This window comes from Brassica napus, chromosome C1 (genome assembly GCF_020379485.1).
Source record: "Brassica napus cultivar Da-Ae chromosome C1, Da-Ae, whole genome shotgun sequence".
NCBI lineage: Eukaryota > Viridiplantae > Streptophyta > Magnoliopsida > Brassicales > Brassicaceae > Brassica > Brassica napus.
Window position 1 is genome coordinate 14,586,834 of NC_063444.1, and position 24,294 is coordinate 14,611,127.

The 24,294-nt window shown below is 37.6% G+C and overlaps 4 protein-coding genes, 1 long non-coding RNA gene and 1 pseudogene across 7 annotated transcripts; 4 read left to right on the forward strand and 2 right to left on the reverse strand.

The window, feature by feature from the left end:
- The first annotated feature begins 2,734 nt into the window (after positions 1-2,734).
- Positions 2,735-5,182, forward strand: LOC106444170 (COP9 signalosome complex subunit 6b). Its single transcript, XM_048744257.1, has 9 exons — positions 2,735-3,176; positions 3,263-3,351; positions 3,446-3,539; positions 3,724-3,785; positions 3,867-3,945; positions 4,032-4,124; positions 4,324-4,424; positions 4,549-4,604; positions 4,899-5,182. Exons 1-9 carry the CDS (start codon positions 2,750-2,752, stop codon positions 4,978-4,980), a joined length of 1,083 nt encoding a protein of 360 aa, XP_048600214.1. The 5' UTR covers positions 2,735-2,749; the 3' UTR covers positions 4,981-5,182.
- Positions 5,183-5,240: 58 nt separating this feature from the next.
- LOC106444159 lies at positions 5,241-8,785 on the reverse strand (annotated as a pseudogene).
- A 4-nt stretch (positions 8,786-8,789) lies between these two features.
- Positions 8,790-13,245, forward strand: LOC106375539 (glycosyl hydrolase 5 family protein-like). Its single transcript, XM_048744259.1, has 3 exons — positions 8,790-10,773; positions 10,951-11,198; positions 11,596-13,245. Exons 1-3 carry the CDS (start codon positions 10,375-10,377, stop codon positions 12,605-12,607), a joined length of 1,659 nt encoding a protein of 552 aa, XP_048600216.1. The 5' UTR covers positions 8,790-10,374; the 3' UTR covers positions 12,608-13,245.
- LOC106444147 lies at positions 12,769-14,576 on the reverse strand. 2 transcript variants are annotated; one of them, XR_001288179.3, is made up of 2 exons: positions 14,007-14,576; positions 12,769-13,055 (listed from the first exon to the last, which is right to left on the reverse strand). It is a non-coding gene; the product is annotated as an uncharacterized LOC106444147 (long non-coding RNA). The 2 variants fall into 2 exon arrangements; XR_002662308.2 differs by lacking the exon at positions 12,769-13,055 and adding an exon at positions 13,230-13,576.
- Positions 14,577-14,664: 88 nt separating this feature from the next.
- Positions 14,665-21,359, forward strand: LOC106375531. 2 transcript variants are annotated; one of them, XM_048744258.1, is made up of 5 exons: positions 14,665-17,035; positions 17,164-17,244; positions 17,450-17,514; positions 17,641-17,722; positions 19,164-21,359. In XM_048744258.1, exon 5 carries the CDS (start codon positions 19,676-19,678, stop codon positions 20,726-20,728), a length of 1,053 nt encoding a protein of 350 aa, XP_048600215.1. In that variant the 5' UTR covers positions 14,665-17,035; positions 17,164-17,244; positions 17,450-17,514; positions 17,641-17,722; positions 19,164-19,675; the 3' UTR covers positions 20,729-21,359. The 2 variants fall into 2 exon arrangements, with proteins under 2 accessions (XP_048600215.1, XP_022567788.2); XM_022712067.2 differs by lacking the exons at positions 14,665-17,035; positions 17,164-17,244 and having other exon boundaries at positions 17,262-17,514; positions 19,164-20,625.
- Positions 21,360-21,403: 44 nt separating this feature from the next.
- Positions 21,404-24,224, forward strand: LOC106444136 (uncharacterized protein At4g26450). The gene is made up of 4 exons (XM_013885656.3): positions 21,404-23,502; positions 23,591-23,753; positions 23,843-23,912; positions 23,987-24,224. The coding sequence occupies exons 1-4, from the start codon at positions 21,800-21,802 to the stop codon at positions 24,040-24,042; spliced, it is 1,992 nt and encodes a 663-aa protein (XP_013741110.2). The 5' UTR covers positions 21,404-21,799; the 3' UTR covers positions 24,043-24,224.
- The last annotated feature ends 70 nt before the right edge of the window (positions 24,225-24,294 follow it).

The window sequence follows — 24,294 nt, forward strand, 5'->3', positions numbered from 1 at the left end:
AAATTTGAAAAACTTTTTGCTTGGTGTCTTGTTTGGCTTACGCATGTTGATATGGTTTTCTTATGACATTGTTAGTCTCTTGCTTTTGCCTATGAAACTGTGTAGTTTTAAAATTTCATGAAAGATTTGTGTAGTTTCAAGAAAGCTTTTCAGAAAATCTGATGTTAACAAATTTGAAAAACTTTTTGCTTGGTGTCTTGTTTGGCTTACGGATGTTGATATGTTTGGTAGGCTCGTGAATTTGCTTATGAAATTTTTAGTCGATTGCTTGTGCTTGTGAAAATTTGTAATTTTTTCACGAAAGATTTGTATAATTTCATGAAGGTTTTCCATAAAAATTCGATGTTAACAAATTTGGGATTTTTGTTTGCTTGGTTACACATGATAGTAACACGATGAGAGATTCATTACCTCTCAAACTAGCATTGCCTGAGCTGAAGTACCGTATTGGTTAATAGCCAGAGGAAAGAGTGTCAATAAACCAACATTCAAGCGCTTCTTATATCAAGACTCTTAAGAAGATTCTCACAGAAAAATAGTTCAATAGAATCTGAGAGCTTTAGGGAAGGGGAACGTAGTATTTTGGCCCCTATGCTGAGGATAATCATATGCTATTGTCGAACACATAAATATATTTAAACCTAAATTATATATTATCAATGTTGGAAAGTATTTTGCATATTTAGGATGAGATTCCAAAAGAAAATATATATGTGGTCTGGTGCATATATATCATGTAATCATCAAATAAACAACATCTAGAAAATGTTCAATAAACATCTAAATAATCAAATAGACCATTGAAATAAAAAACAATAGAACATGATTGTAGTATTCAAATGACATTTTTAGAAAAATCTTTATAAATGTTTGTCTGTGGTGCGCATTCATATGTGTTGTATCACATGTATGCCCATGCACATATTTCTTAACCACAAAAAAATCTTGCCAAGACAGCTTAGTGGCACACATCCTCCACGAGCAAATTTCATCAACACACCGCAATATAACTCTTGACTTGCTAGAATAAACGATCTCGTACTCAAACTTCCACTCTAAAGCCCATTTCTTCATCTTCAACATTAACTCTCACTTGCTCTTAAAATAGCTATCCACCTTCATAGCACCATCTCTTCTCGTGGTTGGTGAAAGTTCAATATGAACATGATTAAAATCTGGACTAGGATTAAGAGGAACTGCAGAAACATCTTGACAAGGAAGAATCTGCAAAATTCAAGTTGTTTAGGAATGATTAGTACATGATTAGGAAGACTATCATGAATAGTCTAAGATAGAATACAATCATACAAACACAAAAAGAGATTTAAAACAATGTACATGTTGTTCTCTCTTCACGGTAGAACCAAAATTTGGAATAAAATTCAAAGGAACTAGAGAAGCACATGTATTTGTAGTTTGCTTGTTAGAGCTAGCTGAACCAGGAAGAACCTGCAGAATTTAAGTTGTTTTGGAAGGTTTACTACATAATCAAGGAAAGCTATCCTAAATAGTGCTTTCTTAATATAAAGCAACAAACCTTTATACACAAACTCTAACAAACTCTAACATTTATTTTCTAGATCCTTTAAACAAAAACGGACATTAGCGGTTAGCAAAAGACACATAAAAGCATCTTCTATCTCTGCAATTTCAGCTTTGACCAAGCTCTCATTGCACCATTCTCCAATATATGTGTATCCAAAATCATCTTCTTCTGAAACACTGCAACTAAAATGTTTCGTATATTAGTGTAAGCCTTTTGCATATTTCTTCTTCTTACGTGTAACAACTAAAAATTCTATGTGACATCTACCACTGGGTTTCACATAAGAGCTGAAAACCTGATTTTTGGGAAGTAAATTCAGTAAAGTAGCTCTTTGTTACTTAATTTGTATGATTTAGGAGCCAACATATGTTTCTTCTTTCCATGCACTTTGTGTCTTATTAGAAACATTATGTCAAACACTTTGTACACAATATTCTTATTCAACACATGTCAAAACATGAGGCCTTTTCTCCATAGCTAATCAATCCTCATGATGAATCACAACATCAATTTTATTTTCCCATAGCTAAACATTATGTCAATCATCGTTATGTTACTTTGTAAACAACATAACCAATCTAATTGAAAACCTTCCAAAATGGTTTGAAAAGATTGTTTTTCCTTAAATAATCAACCATAGAGAAATATGGATATGATATACCTTGATGATGACCAGAATAAGATACAACAAAACTGAGAGAGATTGCCGACCTTAAAGCTGAGGGATATCATCAACGGCAGATTGACAACGACAGAACTGAGAGAGATTGTCGACGACAGAGCTAAGAGAGTCCGTCATAACTGGCTTTGATGGAGCTGAGAGAGATTGTTGCAAAGCTAAGAAACGGCGAGGCGGATCTAGGGGACAGCGAAGGAGAGTGACGCCGGAGCTGATGACGGTGAAATGAAAGAGGTGAAGACGACGACGATGATTGAATAATCGTCGATTCAATTTTTTTTGTTTTAAATTAATTGGGAAAATAATGAAAAAAATAAAAAGGTAATTAACCATCTTAAATGAAACATTTTTGTGAAACAAGACCTTGAAATCTAGATTAGAAAGAAAAAGTTGGTCAATGGCTATCCAAGGCAATTTCACTTAATTTTATAACAGGAAAAGTAATCTAAAAAGTTTGTGCTAAAGTTTCCAAAACTATTTATTAAAAATTACGTAATGGGCTAGAAAGACCAGCCCAAACCCATATGAAGATCCGAATTGAGGCAATTTATTTAAAGATCCCGACTTTAGAAGAGGAGGAACCAAAAAGAATTAACAATCGCCGGGGGAAAAAAAAAAAAGAAATCTCTCTCGAGACAGAACACACATCAATGGCGCCTTCTTCCTCGAGCGGCCTGACCTTCAAGCTCCACCCTCTGGTGATGCTCAACATCTCCGATCACTTAACTAGGGTCAAAACTCAGCTCAATCCTCCAGCCTCTTCCTGCGCGAACGGGAATAACCCCAGCACCGGCGACGCGACGCTGCTCCCGCAGGATTTTAGGGTTTATGGGTGCGTGATCGGCGCACAGAAAGGACGGACGGTTGAGATCTTCAACAGCTTCGAGCTTCTGTTGGATCCCACTACTGATACTCTCGACAGATCCTTCTTAGAGAAGAAGCAAGAGCTCTGTAAGGGTTTTTTTTTTTTTTTTTAACTCTCTCTTTCTCGTCTCTTCTTTGGTCTAAATCGATTTGATTTTTGTTTGGGTGTTTAGACCAGAAGGTGTTTCCTAACTTCTACATATTGGGATGGTACTCTACGGGAAGCGAAGCTAATGAATCTGACATGAGTATCCACAAAGCTGTGAGTTTGAGAGGTTCATTGTTGTTTTGAAAGTTTTGAGTTTTTTAAGGTCTCTGTGAAGTGATTGTCTGAGTTTTGATAATGTCTTGTGCAGCTGATGGACATTAATGAATCTCCTGTTTATGTGCTTTTGAATCCGGCTATCAATCACGCTCAGAAGGATCTCCCTGTAACTATCTATGAAAGTGGTAAGCTTTGGTTTTCAGTTCACTAAGCAAGGTTGCATATAGTATAATGTCGTGGCTCATGATTATGTGGAGGATTCACATTACTAGTTTCTGCTTTTCATCTTATTGAACCTGTTTTGTTTGCTTTAAAGATTATAACTTTTTTTTTAATCCTGTGATGTGATTGTCTTTCAAAACTTTCAAGAGTTCCATGTCATTGATGGGATTCCTCAGCCAATTTTCGTGAATGCAAGCTACACAATCGAGGTATGTTCTTAATCCGCTTGATCTGTGATTATGTGATATAATATTAGAGTGGACGTTTGATGATTTTTGTAACGTGTGCAGACTGTCGAAGCTGAAAGAATATCGGTGGATCATGTTGCACATCTTAAGCCATCTGATGGAGGCTCAGCAGCGACTCAATGTAAGTCTTATTGTACACTTCGTATTTGACATAATCTTGTTACACGTTCCTATGGAACTTAGGCTGATTACAAAGATGTTGTGTAGTGGCTGCTCATCTTACTGGCATACACAGTGCCATCAAAATGCTTAATAGCAGAATCAGAGTGCTTCATCAATATCTTGGCTCAATGCAGAAAGGTATTTTGTATTCTTTCTCAAGTCCCCCTCTTCAATTTTGTTTCAATTGATCGTAGCTGGAAATTTTGTATTTGTGTGTTTACTATGTTGGAAACGGAATAAAAAAGTGGTTTAGACGACACTGCTGAATGATAGTTTTATGTACTTTAGATTCCAGGGGTCCCTGTGGTTCTAATGACTTGTGTGATTCTGTATCTAGGTGATATTCCTTGCGACAACTCATTACTGAGGCAAGTAGCTAGTCTGCTCAGAAGTCTGCCTGCCGCACAATCCGAAAAATTTAAAGAGGATTTCTTGATGGTAAGTAGTGCCTTACTGTTCCTTAAATATGTTACGTAAAAAATGACATTTGACTGTCTTAAATTCTCAATATTTTTTGGTGTTCTGATTAATCTTGGCATAAATATTTTTAATTAATTTGCAGGAGTACAACGACAAATTGCTGATGTCTTACCTAGCAATGATCACTAATTGTACCAGGTATGCGCTCTACATAGATATTCAATTTAGTTAATCAATGATGGACAGGGATGTACATGGCTATCTTTTGATTGATACAAAGATTAGAGGAAATCACCACTACTTGCTTTAGGCTAGGTGGAGAACTAAATCCTAATCCTTGCTGCACCATCCTTGTTATAATTTAAGATAGCGAGCCTGTAGGAGCTAGGGGAACATAACTTTCTTTTTATCTTAATCATATGCTATGCCTTGATCAAATGTCAACTAGTGTCTTTCTTATTGTTTTTTGTTACTATTTGCTCCAAAATGCAGCAACATGAACGAGGTGGTGGACAAATTCAACACTGCATACGAGAGGAACAGTCGAAGAGGCGGTAGGACTCCATTCATTTAGAGATTAGTTTCAGCGTAAAACCCTTTTTGCGGTTCCTAAAAGAGAAATCTAGAACTCTTTTAAGGTATTTCACTTTTCGGAATCTAAGAGCTAATGACGTTCTTTAAGACTACAAGCTATGTTTATTAGATTACTTCTATTTTTAGCACTTAAAATCACGCGACAAGACTTTGAAAACTAAGCAGCCTTTACCTTCCCTTAACTCTAACTACTGTTTATTCAAATACGAACAAAACAATCCGTGCACAAATAAACTGGTTTTATATTTGTGGTAAGCTACTCGTATCTCTGTATATCAACGAGCTCCTCGAGAATCCAAGTTCCTGTTGTGAGACTTGTTCCAACTGCTGGTAACTGCAACATCAGCCCAGCTGGATCACCAGTTGCAGGCATGCTAAACCTCTCTTGTCCGATAGCTAAACCAGATATTGAAAGACCCAGAAGCTCAGTTTCGCCTCCGTAAACTGAGAAACCAGCCCAAGGAGGCCTCATGGATGGCTGGAAATCATATAGAGATGAGTTGGCTGTGACCAGTCCCTCAGATCTACTGTGTGGCTCCGGATAGTGCACATGGTAGTTTTGGGTCTGAGTCGGTAAACCGCCTTGGATGGTCCCTGAGCTGCCTGAACTCATGTGGCTGCTGCTGTTGCGAGCTGCTGGTACTTCATGAGTGTGCTTGCCTATGTAAGTGGTTAGTACGGACGTGAGGTCATCAGAAGCTCTCTCCACATGCTTCGTTACTATGCATCCAGTAGCTGTGCATTTGTAATAGCTCCTGAAGCATTACACAATAAAACAGATTGTGATAAAAACTTGGTCGAAGAGCTACAGCAGAAAGAGAGAGCAGGTGGACACAAGAACCTTGGATTCGGGTTTCCTTTGACGACTTTTTGTCCGTACTTGCGCCAGCGATAGCCATCTTCAAGGATGTCAACGTCAGTTGTGGTCTTCACCACGACCTTTGGCGCACGGGTTCCTCGTGCTGCACAAGCTTCGAGTTTCCTGATACGTGAATAGCATCATAAGTCATAATTCTGAATAGTTCAGTAGTTATTAGAGTAAATTTTAATTTCTAACCTTCTCTTTGGCTCGGATTCATCTGCTTCTCCGTCGTAACCCATGGAAACACTCATGTGAGACGTGCGATCTTCTTCGTCATTAAAGAAGGCTGCATCACCATACCCGAACTGAGTTCCGCTTTGAACCTGCATTGATCCATAATTTCTTACAGGTGATGTCCATTCTATGTTTTCATTAGTTCCAGCAAAACTTTCTTGTTGTTCGGTTCCACCTATTTGCATGTCATTGCATGTACCGGATGATCCAATCCCTGAACGGCGGTTAAGTGGAGGTTTTGGGTGGTTGTGAGTTTTTGCGTATATGATCTCTGTAATATGACCTTCCCGGGACCGTTCAACCTTCTTCTTGACCTCACAGTTTGGGTGTGTGCACTTGTAATAGCTACGTGGATACTCGCTTCCTTTAACTAGCTTTTGTCCGTATTTCCTCCAGTTGTATCCATCATCTGCAGGTGCACCACTCGATGCCATAGAGTTTCTTGAACCGCTGTCATGTGTACGCTCATGGGGTTGGGAATCATCATGTTCTAAACCGATGAGTGTAGGATCAAAGAACTCATCCTTAGCTTTATGATCTGAAGGTAGTGATGAGAGCTTTCCAGTTGTTGGAGATAACTGCGCTTACACGTGCTACGAGTTAGATCATAAATGGATATGCTAATGGGAAGAAAATAATGAAATGTTTGAGAAGTTACCAAAGGGTTTGAGAGGAAGACAGGAGACTCTAGCAGAGTTGCAGGGCTAACACCAGGAGAAGAGATGTTTAAAGACCAAAGATTACTCTCTATGTTTATATTCGGTATATTAAACCCGGCTCTAGCAGCAATCCTTTCACTAAGACCACCTCCTGAGTAACTAGATCTCTCTTGAAAGCTGGTTTGAAGAAGATCTTTATTCTCAACGTCTTCTTCTAAAAAAGTCTCTCTATCGAGTTCTGCTTTGGATCTCTTTTTGTGGTTAATGCTACAGTCTACCCATTCTCCCATTACAGCAAAGTTATCACTAAAACCAGTCATTACAAACACAAGATTCAGCTTCAACTTTGGGCTTAACCTGAAATTTGATAATGATATACCTCAAAATCAGCAGAAAGCTCACATAGTAACAAGACAACATGATAAATCATGAGAAAAATATACAACATTAGAATGGTCACCATTACCTGTTTGTTAACGGATCAAAAGTAATCTCAGAAAATGAACAAGATGAAACCTTATGTGAGAACTGAACTCTCTTTCTTTCTTGATCATCAGTGCCCCTCAACACAATGAAGATGTATGTGGGCAAAAGGTTTTCAAGAGATAAAACAGCTTGTATAGATAAATTTTCTCCTTAACTTTCTCACAATCCCAACAAAAGTTCAAAAATTTGTACAACGTATTCCTTTAAAATTCACTAACAGTTTAACTATTTTTAGAAATGTAAAATTTTTGTGGTTTAGAAAAAAAGCAAAAAATATACACAGCATTTAGTTCACTTAAATGGCCAAACTCGCCATAGTGCTTGTGTTTTACACTACGTGCTTAACATATAGCAGAGTTTGGTTTGCGCGTCCGCGCGGACATTGATTATTTTATTTTTATAAATTAATATTTATTTTTCATGATTAGTGATATATTTTAGATGTGTTACAATATAATTACTTGTATTCAAAAGATCAAGACTGAATTGGGTAATATAGTTATTTTTGGTACAAATATTCCGAACCTATTTCAGATACATTGTTTATTTTGATATTTTTATGTTCGTATGCATCAGAACCGAACCATCTAAACCCGAGAAGGCTCAACTCAGGCTTAATTTTTTAAAAAATCTAATACCTGAAAGAAACTATCCATACCTGAATTGGTACCTGAGTGTCCATGCCTAATTGATTCTATAAACAAATAAAAAAAACTTTTTCTTGTGTTTGCCTAAATTAAGTGAAATAAAAAAAAAATATTTAGTAAAATTGTTTATATTTTGAAAAAAATTAAGTGAAAATATATATATGTAATACATTTTTATTATTTTAATTTAAGTTATTATTTTGTTCACATCAATTATGTTTTTGAATTATGTGTTTGGCTACGTAATTTGTCACCGATTGAAATTAAGATAAAAATAGTAAAATAGAATAAACCGAACTTTTAACCATTTGAAAAACCCGATTATTTTACATTTCGATTTTATAATTGGTACAAAGTTATTGTTGATTAACTAATAAGTAAAATCTGCAATATTATTATTGTAATATAATTAATAATGTGATGTATTGTTAAAGTAATATAATTAATAGAGTAGTTAAGATGAATGAAAATAAGGAAAAAATGTAATAAATCTGTTGAAAATAATGTTAGTTCTATAAGTGAAATTACTAAAAAAATACATGTTTCTAAATAATTCTCATTTATACTGTTATTTATGTTTTCAAATAGTATCAAAAAATATTTCAGTTTTAAACTTTTAATAATATAGATAAGACAAAGAAGCAATAAATTGCAGGTTAATAATTAGGAAAACCACAAGTTAAACAAAGCAGATACAAGTAAAACAGAATAGAAAAGCTGCAAACTAATATTTGTATCCAATGGGCTAATATTAAGATCAATATAATTTTTTGACTAATATAATCTAATTTTATATGTCGTGTGGTTAATCAATAATAAGTGTATTGGTTTATTTATGTATACTCAATCTCTTTATGATAAATCAGAGTTATTTTATACATGTAATTTCAGGTATATATAACTGAAACTTGGTCTTCTTCTTTTTTTGTCACAAATTTGGTCTTATTTGCAAGCAGAAAGGTATTCGTGCCTAGCACATGAGCAATGCAAGGCTAGTACAGCTAATAATTTAAAAGTGTATATATGTTAATGAACGATCATCAGAGCATATCTAGGCCTATAAACATTTAAGAAAACTATGATTTGTTGTAAAATGGTTTGATATGTTTTGATCTCAATGTCAACATGACTTTTATGCCATACACAATAATGTAGCTACAGTATTATGCGAAAGTTTTTTGTTAACTAATATTATGTTAAATTTCTTTTTACCTTTTTGTTATAACAGAACAAAAAGATCAAGTAACATGCAATATCAAAAGATATGGTTATTTGCTTTTCGCTATATATAATAAGATAAGTACAGAAACAAACTTTTACTGTTATAATGTTCTTTTTTTTTTTTTTGCCATCTATAATATTATTTATCAAAAGGTTTGCAAACATAAGAACCAACAAACTAAAGGGCACCCAAACCGAAAACAAACAAACCCAACTTTAAAACTAAAAGAGGCCCAAACAATGGCCCATCCAACCCAAACCAAAACAAGACTCGACAGCCCTGCTACGTATCGAAACCACTGTGACACCGAAAACACGTGTCGGAGCCTCCCATCGCCTTCACCGCTTGGGACAACCCGCCGGACGTTCACCGGAACCGACGCATCTGAACCACGATCAATGAAACCACACCGGTTTCAACCAAACTCCATCATCTTCCTCGCTTGATTCAACGTCTTGGGAGAGCATCATCGGACAATCGAGATCTTATCTCAAGACTGCAAGCCACCAAACCACCCACAAATCGACTCATCTCCTCGACCGGACCTTGCGGGCCGTATAACGCCATGCAAACCCGATCTAAGGCAGAACCACACAGATCTACGAAATCACCAGAGACTAAAACGTCTACCATCAATCCTCTATGACCGACATACAACATGCGACATCAATATCAGATCGAGAGGCAGAGTATCGGATGAAGCACAAATTCGTAGATCGACGAAATCGGGATTAACCCAAGGACAAAGCCGACAATAGCGGGACTGAAAAAGCCACCGCTTCCCGGAAACGTAAGCCGGCGAAGTAGAAGCTGGAAGCCTCCCCTTCCCAGAGACAAAGCGGACGAACACCACCGTAGATTAGGTGTCTCCGAGACCAAAACAGAAGCGATACCCACTGTTCGGAAGGGAACCACCGCGACTCTCTGTCTCTCAGAGAGAGAGAGGAGAGAGAGTATCCCCTCTTCGTTTTTACTGTTATAATGTTCTAATAATGTATTATATTAAAGTCTTTTAAATTTTAAAAGAAAATATACAGCTCAGAATCTGTTAACATCATGATCCGTCGATTGCTGTTTTTTTCTTACAGTTAAAACTATTGTTTTATCTTCATTTGTTTTCTTTGGCTGGAAAAATTTAACCTCTAACCATAAACACTTATAATCTGCCAACAATCAGAAACTAAATCAACTTCTTTTCTATATAAATTGCGAATGAAATTCAAAATAATCATAATCAAAAACAAAAGAAACATACATAAACAAAATGGGAAGATCTATCTATTTGTGTATCTTCTTATTATTCATTACTTGGATTCCAATTCTATCCACAAGCTTTCCGCTCTCCACAAAAACTCGATGGATCGTGGACGAGAAAGGCCAAAGGGTTAAGCTAGCTTGTGTGAACTGGCCGGCTCATCTCCAGCCCGCTGTGGCTGAAGGGCTAAGCAAACAACCATTAGACTCCATCTCCAAGAAAATTGTCTCAATGGGATTTAACTGTGTTAGACTCACTTGGCCTCTTGATTTGATGACTAATGACACATTGGCTCGTAAAATCACGGTCAAGCAGTCTTTTGAAAGCTTGAACTTGTTTGATGATGCTCTTGGGATTCAAATTCACAATCCCAAAATCCTTAATCTTCCCATATTCAATGCATTCCAGGTAACATATTTAATGCTATAGCATTGGTCTAGTTAGTCAATCCAATAACAAAAACTAACCAAAATTGACCGAAAGAAAGAAATGTACTTATTTTAATGGAACTCTCTCTCTCTCTCTCTCTCTCTCTCTCTCTCTCTCTCGATATAAATATGTGTGTTGATTTTATTCTGTAACCAGGAAGTGGTATCGAACCTTGGACAAAACGGATTGATGGTGATACTAGACAACCACTTGACATATCCAGGCTGGTGTTGCAGCGACAACGACCTCGACGCTTTCTTCGGCTACCCTAACTTTGATCCCGTCATTTGGGCCAAGGGCTTGGGCAAGATGGCTACTCTTTTCCGCAATGTCACTAATGTCATTGGCATGAGCCTAAGGAACGAGCCACGTGGTACTAGAGATTACCCCGACCTATGGTTTAGGTACGCATTTCAAATCATCACCAATTAATGTGTATTTCATTTCGAATATAACCAAGCAATTTCAACATGGAAATTATTTGAAATTACCATTTTTGTAAACATCTTCATGATTATTAATAAAAATATATACATATACAGTATATATAAGATTAACATATGTCCACACGCATTTACGCGAAAATGTTTGGATTCACCTTTTGTATCAACTTTTTTCTTTCATTTGTATTATTGTTTTAAAGTTTTATTTTATTTTTGGCTATAAATTCACTATTTGGTTTGAAAACTCATAAAATTATCTACGTATAAACAAGGGTTCACCTTCATTGTCAAAATTTTCAGGTATATAAGAAAATAAGTACATGCATGCATATTAAACTGTTAATGGTTTTACGTGAAGGTTCATGCCAAAAGGAGCAGAAGCAGTGCACGCCGCAAACCCTGAAGTACTAGTTATCCTCTCCGGCATAGACTTCGACACAAACCTCTCTTTCCTCCGTGACCGCTTCTTCAACGTCAGCTTCACCGATAAACTCGTCTTCGAGCAGCATTGGTACAGCTTCTCCCACGAGGGAGGCGCGTGGGTAAAACACAACTCCAACGATATTTGCGCCAAAATCATCGGGGAAGTCAATCATAATGGAGGATTCTTGCTCGACAGAGGCTTTCCTTTGATTTTGAGTGAGTTTGGGACCGACGAGAGAGGCGTTGACGTCAGCGGAAACCGGTATATGAATTGTTTGGTGGCTTGGGCCGCTGAGAAGGATTTGGATTGGGCGGTTTGGGCATTAACCGGAGATTATTATTTGAGAACCGGTACAAAACACATGGTTGAGACTTATGGCGTTTTGGATGCTACTTGGAAAAACGTCAGAAACTCTACTTACTTGCAGAAACTCTCCGGAATTCAACATCCATTTAGAGGTCAGATTCTTTTTTTTTTAATAAGATATAAAACTATACAAAAAAATTTAGGATTCAATCTTCTAACATATATATATATATGTGCAGGACCCGGTTTACAAGAGAAAAAGCTTCTTTTGCACCCACATACTGGCCTATGTGTCACCAATAACCACTCAGCCAATGTACCCACACTTCGACTTGAACTATGCACTAAATCCGAGCCATCAACCTTTAATCCCAAGGAAGGCATTCTCTGGATCAATAAAATGTGCGTTGAAACTCCAAATGTTGCTGGACAAAAGGTGAAGCTTGGAGTTGGCACTAAGTGCTCTAAGTTGGGACAAATCTCAGCTACTAAGATGCATTTGTCGTTTAAGACAAGTAATGGCTTGTTACTATGTCTTGACGTGGATGAACGTGACAACAGCATTGTCGCTAACCCTTGCAAGTGTTTGACTAAGGATGCTTCGTGTGACCCAGCGAGCCAGTGGTTCAAAGTTCTTTAAATTCTATATATTTTATTCTGATAAAATGTATTTGTAATAATTTTACGGTCAAACATGTTAATCATTAAAAATTAATAAAAAAAATTGTGATTGGACAGAAATCATAAGAGCATCATTATCCCTAAATTAATTTTTAATAGTTTTTAAAGTGTAAAAGTGAGTTAAGAAACTTAAAAAGAGATTTGAATATTTAAATGGTTTATTGCAAGTATTTTAATTATGGGTTCTTAAAAAAAGATTCATCACCATCCATGGGTAAGTCTAGCTCTGTTGCCCATTCAGTCTACGATCCATCATACACTGGAACCTTAGTTTTCCCCAGCCGGTGAAGCCCCTAGCAGAGCAAGCCACCAAGTCAGTTCTCATCTGCACCGTTTATATTGGTTATTACCAGAGTCAGGATGCAAGCTGTTACGCCAGTGCCACACGAGGCCATTATAGGCTTGTCCTGTGATGTTTATAGAACTTCCAGTCAATTAAAGAAAATAAGGATGCGTCTAACAATAACCAAATTTCACAAAGTTTAAGTGACAAAGATTTCAGTTTATTAATACTACAAGAGAAGGTGTTGCGAGTAAAAGGAGACAACATCATCACACAAAATGAAATAAGTTTCTTCAGGTTAAAAACTTAAAATGGTAAAAGAGACTTTTATTCTCAGAGCATTAGCAAGTTATATACGTACAAAAAACATGTCTTTACCATCTAGAACGACCAAATCTCATATACCAAGCTCATATACCAACCATTGGCAGAGATGAAACACAACACACATCGTTCAAGCAACAAAGCTAAACACACATCATTCAAGTAACAACTAAACAAGAGCAGAATCTAATAGCTAAACAAGAGCAGAATCTAATGAGGGGATAATCCAAGGCACTAAGCTAAATGAACCAGTTCCAAGAGCGACCAAGCTTCAGCAAGATCGACACAGCGTGGAGGTTAGCAGCAGTTTTAGAAGCACCACTGTCAGAGAGACGAACAAAAATGCATCAGTTGAGGCTTATACGAACTCAATCCACATAATTCTGATCACTTCAACCATTCTCTCGAAGCAGATATGCTCCAAACACTTAAAAGCCAAGAACAGAAGAACTTCACCTTCTCTCAACCATTTTGATTCAAATTGCAATGCACAGAACACACAAGACCTTAGACCAATGCATAGTGAACAAAAATGCATACGCTGAGGCTTATACCAACTCAATTCACACAATTCTAATCACTTCAACAATTCTCTCGAACCAGACATGACCCTTAATCCAAAGAACTTAACTTTATCTCATTTTGACTCCCATTTGATGCAAATACCAATGCACAGAGAACATACATGACCTTGAAGCAATGCTATTGAACAAGTAGAAGAAGCAAGCAACCAAGAAAGTTCAAAAAGTACCAGCTTGCTCAAAGAGCATAGCCAAGGGCTTGGCTATCAACATCGTAAGCCAAATTCTCAACGAAGAGCTTAGCTTCTTCCGGTGGCTCCGGGAAATCGCATCCTCCTTCGCTCGCATCTCCTTCATCTTCCGAGAAGGACGCTTCAGGCTCGCTCTCCTCAACGCCGACCGATGCGCTCACGTCTCCGCTTTCGTCCCGTCTTACTGAGCCCAATCCAAAGTCTGGGCAATGGAGGAGACTTGGATTTGAAACCTACGGATTTCACAAGTCGGAAGAGAGATAGAGATGAGAGTGGGATGAAGTTCTGGAGAAGATGAAGAGGGAGGAAGAGGAATCACAAGAGACGTCTCTTCTTGTCCCTGATTAACAGACATCGCTTAGGTTTATTGCTATTTTCCATTTTTTTAATCCTAATAAATCTAAGAGATGCTCTTAAAAGCCCATGATAATGGTGCTCTAACGAAACCAAAGAAATCAAGTTAGCGTATACTATTACTATTTATGATGATGGGAAAAAATGTCATCTCCATCTGTACTACTGCTATAAAACCTAAACTAGAGATGGATCCGCGCGATCGCGTATATGTTTTTTTTATTTGTTTTCGTAATGTAATTAAATGTTTTACACTATTGTATGCTTTATATAATTTACTATACAAATGCTGAAAAAAAATTATAATACAAATATTGCTGTAACATAATTTTCCTAATAGTCATGTATTTATAAATAAAAAAGCAAACGTCCATTTCATAACACAAAATTGAAAAAAGAAAAAAAAAAGAATATGGTATGTTTTGATTTGAACCAAAGAAATATGAAAGACTAAGATTTGCTAGCTTTTTTAGGCTTGACTTTGGGATCCAATTATAATTTTGTACGTACTTCTGTTTGAAATCGATAAAGGCTAAGATTTTGTGATTATTCGAGAATTTGTGATTGTTCCCAAAATTGTAGGTGTAATTGAGTTGTGATCTTCCAAATTCCCACACAAATAAATTAAAAGTATAATATTTTGGGAGGGGAATATATATAAAAAAGCAATGAATCCTACATATGAATTAGCATATAATAAGTTTCTCACTTTGAGATATAGAAGTAAGACCTTATTGAAATCAATCCAAGCATGAGCTCATCATATCTTCTAAGGTGTTGAATTATTTATAAAATTTACATAACTTTTCTGTTGATTCAGGTTAAATAAAGTAAAAGAAAATATTATTGACATATAAACTATGCTTTATTGTTGATATTGGAAGAGAAATTATTTGATGGTAAAGGAAATAATTTTCTACGTGGAGGAGCTATCGTCGTTTTAGGTAGGTTTGATCATTTTAGGAAAACAGTTAATAGCTGGAAAAGACGAGAATTTTTTAACGATAAGTTAATTAAATTTTCAGTGGCATTGGGTTGTAAATATTGTGCAATTCTAAAGGTATTTTTAACGTGTACTTTTGTTTTAATAAAGTAGATTAACATATATAATCCGAAATGGAATTTAACAACCAATGTTTTTTAAACCGGACTTGCAAGTGAACCATAAAAGTTTTGGGTCATGGATCAATATGGTTTGACTGGTTCAATTTGGTTTTCAGTTTATTGATATGTTGTAAATAATATAGGTATTCTTTTTAATGATATGTTGTAAGTAATATACTTATTCTTAAAAAAATCATATCAAATAAAATGTTTCGGCAACCAAAATGTTTTACAAAAACATCAAAAAACAAAAAAAAATTAAAATGTAACAAGAATTTATAAAATAATTTAATAGTTCAAATCTAAAATCAATACGAAAATACATTTAAACTTCATTCTCCGGATCATAACTCTTCTTCACCTTTAAAAAAATCATGTAAACTAAGTTTTTATTTACTTGTGCATTAAGAAGCAAGAGTAAGTATAATGCTTTGTTTTACTTTGTGTTTTCTTAATATATGTACAAAATCCTTAAAAACAACTTAAAGTAATAGAATAGGTAACGTGGTGTTCAAACCCGGCCCTCTAAATTAAGAACCGGAAGCAACAACAAAATTTGGGCCTATTAATTAATAGTAGTAGCTTTAAAAGAAAATATTCAAACATGGTGAAAGAAGTTCAAACCTTAAACGTTAAACCTGTCATAGATAAACCAACAAAAATTGTAAAGGCCTGGAAACAGCTGCTTCTGAATCGTGTACCAAATGCTAGTACTGGACTTGTCTAAACTCTATTAATGTTAGTTTAGCCGATGGTGTAAAACTCGTTGTTGAGCTTCAGTATCTAACTCTATTAATGATAGTTTATATCAAGATCGAACTAATTCAAAACTTTGCCATGAACTACTTTCTTGATATAAGAAGACAAACATTTCTGACATGGTAAAATAACACATGATTTAGATTTTAGACAAACACAAAACTTTCTATTTATGACTGCTCAAATTATTTATGTCATCAACTAAAGAGATGGAAAAGTTTTATAAAATGAAACCAACAGATATCATTGGTCAAAGATTCAACCCCAAATTCAAAGTCACTCATCACCACGCCAAAAACTCTGATTGGACCAGACAAAAAGTATAGTGCAAGATGGAGGGCGCGTGAGAAGGAGAAGAATTTTCATGAATTTAGAGCATGTTTATTGCTGTATCTTAACAGCATATCTTACATTAAATGTAATTAAAAGAATTAAACCAAAAATGAAAAGCAGAAAACGCGTCTCTTAATTAAGAACAATAAGACACGGTCCCTTAGGGGCACGTGTCACGCCTCAGTTTGGCAGAGGATAGGTGGAGACCTTGGTCCCGTCTCATTTGTCGCGTCTGTTTCTCTTTCTCTCCGTCTTGATTCTCTCCGAGGCGAGAAGACGATCTCTCATTGTATCGGCGGTGAAGTTTCTGTCGGTGACTCTCGTGGACGAAGGAAGACGGCGGGTCTCTTTCCGGTGCTTTCCTCCACCCAGGAAGCCGGGGACCTCTCTATCTTGGTGGTTCTCTGAGGCGAAGACCAAACGGTGAATCTCAATCGACTGCTCCGCCGAATCGAAAGGTAAAGCTTCGTTGATATGTATATATGTTTGAAGATTTCGATTATGCATGTCTCATATCGTGTCTTAATTTGAATATCTATGTTTGAATGTTAATTTGTTTTGATATTTTATGTCTTCCTGTCTTTAGATTGATATATCAAGAGGCGTGATGAAGGGGTTAAGGGACGATGAAGAAACTCGACACTGATGGTTCCAGTTGTGCATCAAGGTAAAAGCCATCAATTTCCTCTGTTGAATTTGATAAAAATCATGTCTTAGGTGTCTTTAATTGGTTAAAGCAAAGTCTTGTAAATTATGGTTAAATATATCGATTAATGATGTCTTAGATTGTGTCTTAACATGAATCTCTATGTAAAGAACTTTAATTTGTTTTGATCTTTCATGTCTTTGTGTCTTTGGATTGAATGATCAAGAGGCAAGATGAAGGTTAAGGGACGATGAAGAAACTGGAGACTGATGGTTCCGATTGTTCATCAAGGTAAAAGCCATAACTTCCTCTGTTGAATTTGATCAAAAATATGTCTTTGCTATCTTTAATTGGTTATAGCATTGTCTTGTGCCTTATGTTGTGGTTTATGGTTGGGTTTTTATTGTCTCTATGTAGACTGGAGCGTAATGAAGACCACATGACTGAAGAATCCTCCACTCTGACCACAGGAAAGAAAGCTAAACGATTGTTCATCAAGGTAAAAGCTTTCTCTTTGGTCTATTGTATTTAATAAATGCTATCTCTTTGGTCTGTTGTTATAGGTTTGGTAATAAATTCTCTGTTCAAGTGGTTAGTGTTAGATTAGAGTTGTAATAAATAGATTTTTATGGTTAGATAGAAATCAATTGTTAGATAGAAATGAATGGTGTAGATATATGTCAACTCGTGTGATCAATGCTTTCATCCAAGGTTTGCGTCTTTAAAAATCTTCCCTTCTCCTCTTATTCAAACCGTGTTCTTGTCACTTCTTTTCACTTCTGTTCTTCTCACTTCTGTTCTTCTCACTTCTTTTCTTCTCGCTTCTGTTCTTTTGTTTCTTTCTCCCTTCAGCGTGCTTCAGTATGGATTCTTCTCCATCCACGCATACTTCAAAGTTTGTTGACTTACTTAACAGTCAACAAACCATTTCCTTCGGTAACTTTGAAGATTGTGTTGAACAATCTTCAAACTTTGGCCCTACTCCTGCCCAGCGTAGAGAAAGGAGGAAATGGACGCCTACGGATGATGTTCTCCTCATCAGCTCGTGGTTAAACACGAGCAAAGACCCTGTAGTGGGCAACGAGCAAAAATCAGGAGCATTTTGGACACGAGTTGCGGCCTACTTCGCGGCAAGTCCTCAAGTTGCTGGCTGCGAACAGAGAGAGGCAGCCCACTGCAAGCAGCGTTGGCACAAGATGAACGACCTCGTCTGCAAGTTTTGTGGATCATATGAGGCGGCTACTAGAGAGAAAAGCAGTGGGCAAAATGAGAATGATATTCTCAAATTGGCTCATCAGATATTCTACAACAACCACAACAAGAAATTTACACTTGACCACGCTTGGAAAAAGCTCCGGAACGACCAGAAGTGGTGTGAGCAATCCACTGCCAAGACCGAGGGAATCTCAAAAAAAAGAAAATGTGAGGACGGTGCAGATTCATCAACCACTCAAGCAACTGAATCCACCCGTCCTCAGGGGGTTAAGGCTGCAAAGGGTAGTGGGAAGAAGCCGGTGGTAAAGGAGAAAGGGCTTAATGATTTTCAGACAATGTGGTCTATAAAACACCAGGATTTGGTCATCAAAGAACGGTTGTCTAAGATGAGTCTACTTGACAATCTTATTGCCAAAAAAGAACCGTTGGGGGAGTCTGAAGAAGCCCTCAAGAATAAGCTAATTAATGATTTGTTGTCTAATTAGTTTAGCTCTAAGCGTAGTTGTTTAAATTTCCCTTGTTCTTGTTCTTGTTATGTTGTTGTTGCTATGTTGTTCTTTGTTCTTGTTGTTGTAAAATGTTATGTGTCGGTTATGGCTAAAATGTAGTTGTTTAAACTTCTTGTTGTTACATGTTCTTGTTGCTAAAATGTTTCTCGGTTATGGCTAAAATGTTTCTCGGTTATGGCTAGTGGTGTTGATCAAATGTTCTGTTCTAAAATGCAGGTGTGTGTTCACAGCATGGAGCATTGGGAGTCCGTGTGTGCTGACTTCTTGTGTCACGAAAATAAGGGCATAGCTGGTACTCTTGTGTTGCTGTCTTCTTGTGTCACGTTATTTATGTTGTTGCTGTCTTCTTGTGTCACGAGTTTTGATTATCAGAGCATTTTTGGCTCTTGTTGTTGTACCCTTGTCATGTATGTCTTCTTGTGTCAAGTTATATATGTGTGTCAAGTATGTACTTTTTTATAAATTTCAGATACAATACTTCTCTTTATATATCTGAAACAATCACTAAACTTTCTCACATTCAACTCTCTCATATCTTTCTCCTCATCATTCTCGTTTATCATTCTTCTCTTTACCATTAACCAATCATTAAACAATCATTCTTCTCTTTATCATTCTCGTCTCACATCCTTCTCACCATTCTCTTCGCTTATCATTCTCGTTTATCACCATTCGCTTATCATTAACCAATCACTAAACAATCACTCTTCTCACCAAATAAACCTCTCATGGCATCTTCTTCACATCACAATTTCGACCGATCACTTGATGAAGCTTTTGACGAAGCTTTTGATGAATATTTCGATAAAGCTTTTGAAAATTTGTGTAATGTGAATGGAGATCAAGAAGCTGAAAGGAAGACAAGAAAAAAACGAGTTTTTATCGAACGCAATCGTGAAGAAGGCCATATCCGGTTGTGGAATGATTATTTCAGTGACACTCCAACATATCCTGAAAATCTATTCCGACGACGATTTAGAATGAACAAGCCATTGTTCATGCGTATTGTTGATCGTCTCTCCAATGAAGTTACATTCTTTCGTCAAAAGAAGGACTGTATCAGAAGGCTTGGTCTCTCTACACTTCAAAAGTGTACAGCAGCTATTCGTGTGTTGGCATATGGTTCTGCGCTTGATGCGGTCGACGAATACCTCAGGCTCGGTTCAACCACTACTCGGTTATGTGTGGAAAATTTTGTGGAAGCAATAACAAATTTGTTCGGCGATGAGTACCTAAGAAGACCAACACCAGATGATCTTCAACGTCTTCTTCATATTGGAGAGCTTCGTGGATTTACCGGAATGATAGGAAGCATCGATTGTATGCATTGGGAGTGGAAGAATTGTCCCACCGCTTGGAAAGGGCAATATTCTCGTGGCTCGGGCAAACCCACAATTGTTTTAGAGGCGGTTGCTTCATATGATCTCTGGATATGGCATGCGTTTTTTGGACCTCCAGGTACCTTAAATGATATTAATGTTCTTGATCGCTCACCTGTTTTTGATGACATAATAAATGGTCGAGCTCCGCAAGTGAATTTCTCGGTCAACGGAAACGAGTATAATTTGGCTTACTATCTCACCGATGGTATTTATCCGAAATGGGCAACTTTTATCCAATCTATTCCAATTCCACAAGGGCCGAAAGCAGTTTTTTTGCTCAACGTCAAGAAGCTGCCAGAAAAGATGTCGAGCGTGCTTTCGGAGTCTTACAAGCTCGATTTGCCATTGTTAAAATTCCGGCACTTTCTTGGGATAAAGTCAAGATTGGAAAGATTATGAGAGCGTGTATCATACTCCATAATATGATAGTAGAAGACGAACGAGATGAATACACTCAATATGATGTTTCGGATTTCCAACAAAGAGAAGGCAGCGGAAGTTCACATGTCGATCTCACATATTCGACAGATATCCCAACAAATATCGCCAATCAGATGGGTGTTCGAACCAGAATTCGTGATAGACAAGCACATCAACAACTGAAAGGTGATTTGGTTGAACATATATGGCGTAAATTTGGACATGATCAAGACAACAACTGAGCTTCGATGCCTCTTTCAAATTATTATCGTTTTTAAGTAATCTTTGTTTTATGTTTTTATGCTTTAATGTTTTTATTTTAAAATTTATGTTTCAAATAATATGCTTAACTTTGTTTTTTTAAAAATAAAATTATGTTTAATAATTTTTTATTTTTAAGAATCTCTAATTAAGATACTACCAATAAACCACTAACATTAAGGATCTCTTAACAAAGTAGCTTAACTTCACTTAAATACTAAAAAAAATCATTAAGAGCCCTTGAGTGGGGTTTACCAATAAACATGCTCTTAGTGCCAGTCTTTGTATAAAAAAGCTGACGTGTCAAGTTCATGCTGTCCCGTCGTTTGCTGCTAATTAATTAATATTTGTAGACAGACGCAAAAATAGAAACGCGAAACCCCCCCCCCCCCCCCCCCCCAAATCGGTGGAATCAGCGTTTGAAGATATTTTCGCCGCTGTAATCTGGATAACTGAAACCACTACTGGTTATTATTCTTCGTGCTCATCGTCATCGCAAACCCTAGATCGGAAATACTCGCCGTAAAACTTTTGACTACTGAAACTCAGTTCGGGTAGGGTCCTTATTGATGAAGAACTCAAGTGTATTGACACCATTAAACCTCACCGTGATGCTTCCATTTCACTCAACGGAATCGAACAAGCTGATCCAATAATCTTCCGATTCGGTAGCAGGAGAGGTTAGATCGATCTTTGCCGAATCGTGAACTCGAGATCCATCGTTTCGCTTGATTTGAGTCTGAGAACAGATTGGGTTGTGATTACTTGAACCACAGCTATTATTTTAAGATGCATGGTAGTAGGCAACGCAGTTTCGGGAATGGCTATAGATCTGGCTCTCGAATTTCACCTGAACGTCCTATCAGAGGACGTGGCTTCTATGCCTCGGACCACCACCACCAGCACCGTGGGTTTAACCGTGGATACGGACGTGGAAGAGGACGTTCTAAATCGTTCCAGAATCAGCTTCCTCCTCCTCCTCTCCCTCCTCCACCTGTTCAACGCCGAAGCGGCGGCGGTGATGTTTTCATGGAGGCAGGTCGTTTAGCAGCAGAGTACTTGGTTTCTCAGGGTGTTCTACCAGAAACTGCTCTTTCCAGCAAGGGGCAGAATGGTAATTTCAGGAAGTTTCAGAGTTCTAAAGAAGCAGCAGCAGCAGCAGCTCCTGGTGGAGATAGAAGGAGGTTTGTTGATGGTTATAACTCAGCTGGATCCAGAAGGAGGTCTCACCGTTACGACTCTGATTTTGACAGGAGTGGATCTTGGTCTGAGAGGAGTAAAGCTTATGAGGCCGATGCTGGTGATGACTCTGGGTCTGGCCATCGAGAGGAACAGCCACTTGCTGAAGATATTGCTAGCTCCGTTCAGAGGTCAACAACCTCCGGTGAGTTTATGAGGAAACGTGAAGGAGCTGGTGATTCCGAGTTTGTGTTGGACAAGTACAGTCTCCAGGATGAGGCACAGAGTAAGACGGGTTCCTCCAGTGCTGGGAAAGAAGTTGTACATGATTGTGAAATCTCGAAAGAGTCGGAAGGTTCTTCTAGCTTGAGTGCTGGTTCCGGGGAGATGAAGGGTAGGATTGGTGGAGAAAATGAGAGTCAGGCTGCTATCGAAGATGCACCGGTTCTTCAACATTGTGAAGATGCATCTATCGATGGCCATTGTGGTGGTGATGAATCATTTACCGAGAGTGGTATTGATTTGGCAACACTGTGTAAGTTTGAGAAGGTGCCTACGAGGACACGCTCTTCTCTGACTGCTAAAGGTCCAAAGCTTTATTTGAGTCAAAATAACAAGGAAACCTCACATAACCCTGGACTCCCAAAAGAAGATCAAACCGAAAAGCTATCAGAGACTCAAGGCCAGTCATCTGGATATGTTAACGACCAAGTTGAAGATTTGCCTCTTGTTCAATTTGTTGAGAACAATAAATGCAATAGGTCTAACTCTTTCCCCAATAGCATTCTCAGGGAAAGTAGTGAGAAAGAAGCAGGACTAGACTTGCCTAATATGCACAGATCACATTCGTTGGGGAAAGGAGGCGTGAAGCGGGCTGCTGAAGACAGTGACTTGGAGGAAGGAGCAAAAAGACAGAGAAACTGGGTCCCTGTGCCAGCTTCTGAAACCAATGAACACTTCAACGTATTGAAAACAAGCGAACTCCAATGTGGTCCTGAAGGAAATGAAAAGACAAGCTCGTTCAGCAGGAGACTGATTGACTTAGGTCCCGGGTATGCAGAAGAGCATCAGCTATTTCCTGCTTCGTTTAAGATCTGTGACCTAAACCTAGGGGGAGCATCGGATGGTGCGAATGATGGCAAAAGGGAATCTAGCCAACCTGTTGGTTTTGATCTCTCAATGAGCAGTTCTAGCAAGTCTCTTGACTTCAGTACTAGTACTCGGATGAGCAATGGTAAAGAGATAGAAGTGATTGATCTGGACAACGATGATACTCCGGATGTGGTCAAGTCCAGCAACAATCCCGGGAGAAAGTACTGGCTAAGTCCCATTCTACACCTGTATACACATCTTTGAAATTTGAAATTTTTGGCTAATGAGTTTGATTGAAACATGTAACAGGCAAGAAGCTGGGGCATATATGGGCATCAATGACGTTCCAGACTACAATGAAGGGCTCATGATGGTAGAGTATCTTGATTCATTCGGAAACATTCCTGCAATAAACCCAGGAATCAGTACTAGTGTGCCACAGAATAACGATGTTGTCGTTCAAGACAGAGAGGTACTTACTTTACTTGTCAAGTGTTTTAAGGCGCATAGAATGGGTTTTGGTTGCTAATGCTAACTATCACCTACCTGAAAATGTCCCAGGGAAATGACCAAGCACCAAATAATACAGACGACGATTCCATATTCATGTCGCTAGGAGAAATACCTTTGAGTAAGGCCACATCAGTTAGCTGTTTTACGTTCACCTTTAAAAGACCTTGCTTTATTCATGTATGTGTGTTGCAGCATTTTTGCAAACTTGGGACCAACCTCCAGCTCGAGGCTACGAGAAGCCTTTCTGATACGCCCTTCTTTCTTCTACTAGTATTACTATAAAGCCGCTGTCTGTGTAGCCATCTCGTTTGGTGCTAATCCCTCTCAGATGTAAAAGATTCAAAAGACTTTTGTGTGTGTGTGTGTTTATGATTGTACCCCTTGTAATTCTCTGTTTATTATTATCCATGTGTCGCCCATGTTTTAGGTAGTTCAGTCTCCAACCTCCAACATTTTCTTACAAGTAATAACCCAAGCGCATGATGTTTATATACATGCAT